Here is a 5,256-nt window from a genome sequence, read left to right as displayed (position 1 = left end):
AAACAAAGAAAATTAAAATTGATGGTTGAACTAGACTAGGAGATGAATTTGAGTGAAAATATAGACTAGGAGATGAATTTGACTGAAAATAATTGTATGCAAGGTGATCGTATTTATAGAGGCGATAAATCCGACAATACACATAGGCACCACAAGAAGGAGCACCTAAAAAACACACACACTCAGGCGCCAACCCTAAGGGCGCCTCCCTTAGCTGGAGGCTAAGGCGCCAACCCTAGGGGCGCCTCCCTTAGGAGGAGGCTAAGGCGCCAACCCCCATGGGCGCCTCCCTTAGGGGATTCACTAGGGCGCCAACCCCATGGGCGCCTCCCTCAGGGGGGATTCACTAGGGCGCCAACCCCATGGGCGCCTCCTTTAGGGGGATCTGAAGGTGCCCTAAAATTTCAAGGGATGCGCCAACTCCCCCGGCGCATCCGCTCCCAAACATGGTTATTTTGAAAAAAATTCTAAAAACTTGGTTATTTTCGTATTTAATTTCAAAAAGATGATTATTTAAAAAAAAATCTATAAAAAGAAACTAAAAAATACAAGAAACAATTCTTTGAACGAGTGAAAATAGAATAGGCTAAAGTAGAAATTAAACTTTATTAAAATAATATACATCATTTAAGAATTATAAAAATAAAATAAAAACACCAATTATTATAAATATATATAATGCTATATTATTTTTGAAATAGATGAAGTACTACTCCCTCTAGTTTAACAAAAGAAAAAGTTTAATTTTTAAATTTATTGAAGAATTAACTTATTGTTTGATTAATATATAGGTAAGATATATTGATTTTTTAATAAATTTAAAAAAATAAATTTTTTATTTTACACTAAGGATCCGAGAGTATAATTTTTCAAGTAAATTTATTTATATTTGTTACAAATCTCGTAGTCAATTTTCATATAGATTCAATTAAAAAAAACTATTAAAAGAACTATTAATCCTAGCACCACAAACAAAAATTACTCTAATCCCAATATAAAAAATAACTATCCCTCTTAAAAACTTGTTTGATGAGAATAAAATGATTGTTAAATACTATTACGTAAAATCTAAGACGAGAGAGGCTGTGCTAGAACAAAAAATGAACATCATTGCCGGCAAAAAAAAAAAATGGAAGAATGCAAATAAAAGCTGTTGGAAGTTTCACATTATATATCCTTTTTTACTGCACCTTCTCTTGACTATATGTGTGAAAGCCTCTGGATTCTCCCCAACAGCCACTTTTTTTCTATCTCCATTTGTACCGAGAATTATATCACTATATAAATCCCATTTAAAATATGTTATTTTAAAATATTCAAAAATATTATATATATCAGTCTACATTACAGCCATAATTTTTCAATGAGTTAGGAAGAAAAAAAAAAATATTTATAATACTATATGATACAAAGCAGCTGAGCTAGCCAAGCTAGCCACCAACTGAAACAACCACCACCCACCTATAAAGCTGCTGCTGCTGGTATAGGTACACAAAAATCAAATTCAACTATATGACTCCAGTGGTAATAGTAGCAAAATTAGCAACATCAACTATGTACATTTATATACACATGTTTTAATTAGTACTATAGTATAAAGACAAGAAAATAAAACCCAGAGAATAAAAATAAATATATTTTAATACAATTATTTTTCTTGTTCCAATTTTCAACGTATTTGAACAGAGAAGGTGGTGAATGAATATCAAGAGAGAAACAGGTGATTGAAAAAATGTTAGGTTGAAGCTGCTATAGTAGCGGATAAAGTTGTTACACATTAATTTATTTTTATTATAACAAAAAGTAGGGGGTGGAGCCTATACAAAGTGGGGTCCACATTAATTTTTTTTTAAATTTTTTTTTACCATTTCTTTTTTCATCATCACGTTCCTTTTCAAAGGGGTAGATATAGCCAAGAAACCACCCATATACATCATACGTCATAAACCAATCAAATACACGTCTATCAAAACAAAAACAAATATAAAATATTATAAAAAATTACACAATATTAATTTATAAAAAATAAAAAAAATAATAAAAAAATAAAAACTGTAAGCTTCCATTGTAAGTTGCCTTGCACACCACGGATCTTACAGCGTGTATGAACTGTTTGTTTGTGTATAACGCGCCTCTATATAAACTCGTCATCTTCATTTTATTCTACTTTCTAAATTTTCTTCTTCTTTTGAATCGATCAATCTCTTTCTTTTCTTTCATCACTCTCTATATTCTTTTGTTTGTTTTCCAAGGATTTTTCATCTTGAAAAACTTGAATTCTGTGTTGAAATATTTTGATATTTTGACTATGGAAGAACCGATTGTTGTTAACAAAGGTGAAGAACAAGTTCTGGATTTGCCTCCGGGTTTCAGATTCCACCCAACAGATGCTGAGATAATAGTTTGTTATCTCACAGAAAAAGTGAAGAACAGCAGATTCAGTGCAACTGCTATAGGTGAAGCTGATTTGAACAAGTGTGAGCCTTGGGATTTACCAAGTAAGTTTTAATTTTTTTTTCTTCTTCTTTCTGTTTTATGAACATGAAAGAACTTTATGATGTCATAAATAGCTATTGATGTTGTTGTTGATTTTAACCATGTGATGAAATGATTGAATGCAGAGAAAGCAAAGATGGGAGAGAAAGAATGGTACTTTTTTTGTCAGAAGGATAGAAAATATCCAACTGGGATGAGGACTAATAGAGCAACGGAATCTGGTTACTGGAAAGCTACCGGTAAGGATAAGGAGATTTATTACAAAGGAAAGGGTAACCTTGTTGGAATGAAGAAGACTCTTGTGTTCTATAGAGGAAGAGCTCCCAAAGGGGAGAAAACTAATTGGGTTATGCATGAATTCAGATTAGAAGGCAAATTCGCAACTCTAAATCTCCCTAAAGCTGAAAAGGTAACAAACAATCATTAATCAATCAACTCATATTCTCGCTACGACTTTTGTATGTTGCATCTGTAGCATCTGTAACAATACAGATGCAACATAGAATAGTAGTATAAAATTAAAGAATATTAAGAAAGTTTTTTTTCTTTAAATCTTGATTTAAGGATATATGTAGATTGAGTTCAATCATGAAATTTTTTCATTTTTTTGTGTATCTTTAATTTGTACCTTTACCACTTTTTAGAAAAGTGGCTGCTTTTTTTTTGTGTTAGTTTGAGAGTTTCTTTCAATATAGTTTACTTGTAATGATTGTGTAGTTGTTTTTGTTATCAATTATGATGAAACTAAAGTTTTGTTTTATTGTTTTTGTATAGGATGAATGGGTTGTGTCAAGGGTTTTTCACAAGAACACAGATGTGAAAAAGCCACAAATTTCTGGACTTTTAAGGATAAACTCAATTGGTAATGATGATCTTCTAGATTATTCTTCACTTCCACCTCTCATGGATCCTTCCTACACAAACGATGATTACAAGGGAATTAGTATTTCTACTAATCAACAAATTTCATCATCCACTAAACCACAATCCGACGGCTATTATCTTCCGAGCTTCTCCATCAACAATCAACAACAACTAATCAAGCCAGAAGAGAATTACCATAGAATAATAAACTATGATCTTCATGAGATGAATCCAACCATGATGAACTACACTTCCAATCTCAACAACCCAATCGGAAACACACTCTCGCAGTCGCAACCACAGCTCCGGCTCCAAAATCCAAACATGAACTACTTCATGTATCAAAATAGGATGATCCAAGGTTCCATTCCAGCATTTGGAAACAACAATGAGTGCAAAATGGAACAGTTCTCTTCAAATCAATCACAAGATACCGGTCTCAGCAACGACACATCATCGGCTGTATCGAAACAAGATATCGGAAGAAATAGGGCATCATTGTATGAAGATCTTGAAGGTCCTTCCTCAGTTGCACCTCTCTCAGATTTGGAAGGTTTTTGGGACTATTAAAGATGAAGAATTAATCTCGAAAATGAAGAGGAATTGAAGATATTAATAGCTAGTTTGCGATCCATAGTTTTTTATCTTGGGATCATAAGCATTATAGATATATAGTAGTTGCATATCATATATAAGTTCTTGCTTGTTTTTATTATAAACATACTGATTTATTTATATTTATATTTATATATTATAAACATATGATACATTATTATTAGGCGTTACACAGGAAAGTTCATGGATATACATATACTGTATAGATTTATGATAATATCCAAGACTTTTCAGTGGTAAGTAGTTTATAATTATTATTATGATTCATAGATTTTATCGAGATCAGGACTTGAAAAATCATGTACATCTATATTCTTTTGTTATATTGATGGGTTTGTTTTATTCATTTCTTTGGATTTTGTTATTATTATTTGAGCAAGAAATTATAATATCTTGATGAATCCTTCATGTGTTCTTGTATATATTCCTGGTGCATATTTTATGTGTGTAATTCTTTGCTGGCGAATATATTAATCTTTATGTGACAACCCATCGAGAGTGGGAAGCATTAATTCTCAAGAAAATAGTGCATTATTATTTTTATTTTTTTCCATTTTTCAACTTGGTATTTAAAGCTTGGTTACCTAGCTAGTGCCTCCCAGCATGGCAAGGCTGTTGCTTAATTCCTTTCAGAATTTCTAGCACACCATGATAGACATTATATGCTTCTATGTTTCTATGCTATAATTTAAATATCAGATTCAGATTCAGATATGTTTATAAATGAATCAATCGTTATTTTATAAATCGGTTTTATAAAGTTAAATTAGATTCAACTACAATTTTAAGATGATATCAAATTCATCAAATTCTATCTAAATTTTTTTGAATATACGTTATGTTATATTATTATAGTGCTTCGGTTATACGACTATGCACCTTAATTTTTTGTATAGACCACAAATTTCAAAGAGTGAGTTAATTAAGCTGGTTGAAACTTGTGTTATCTTATGTAAACCACCTCAAAAGTGATTAAAGTTAATTGGATTGTGAGCAGCTAAGCACTGATTATTCAAGTTGATAATGCATGTGAACAATTCCCTGAATCTACGCAGAAGATGCTTGAGGTGATGGCATTTTGCAGAATATTAAAGGACATAAACCAGAGTCTTATAAAATAATAATAATAACACAACAATAACAACAGGTTTTTTCTTCAACATTACCTCTTGAATCTTTCGTACTAAGAAACCTCGTCATCTGTATTCACATGTACACAAACATGTATGTCATGGGTCGAGTTGTTAACGGCATGCTTTCTCTTCTCAACCTTTTTTTCTT

The 5,256-nt window shown here is 31.6% G+C and overlaps 1 protein-coding gene across 1 annotated transcript; it reads left to right on the top strand.

Moving 5' to 3' along the window:
- Positions 1-2,169: 2,169 nt before the first annotated feature.
- Positions 2,170-4,321, top strand: LOC127126674 (NAC domain-containing protein 87). The gene is made up of 3 exons (XM_051055633.1): positions 2,170-2,498; positions 2,622-2,905; positions 3,271-4,321. Exons 1-3 carry the CDS (start codon positions 2,309-2,311, stop codon positions 3,928-3,930), a joined length of 1,134 nt encoding a protein of 377 aa, XP_050911590.1. The 5' UTR covers positions 2,170-2,308; the 3' UTR covers positions 3,931-4,321.
- The last annotated feature ends 935 nt before the right edge of the window (positions 4,322-5,256 follow it).

Source organism: Lathyrus oleraceus, chromosome 3 (genome assembly GCF_024323335.1).
Source record: "Lathyrus oleraceus cultivar Zhongwan6 chromosome 3, CAAS_Psat_ZW6_1.0, whole genome shotgun sequence".
NCBI lineage: Eukaryota > Viridiplantae > Streptophyta > Magnoliopsida > Fabales > Fabaceae > Lathyrus > Lathyrus oleraceus.
This window is presented reverse-complemented; position numbering and strand designations above follow the sequence as displayed.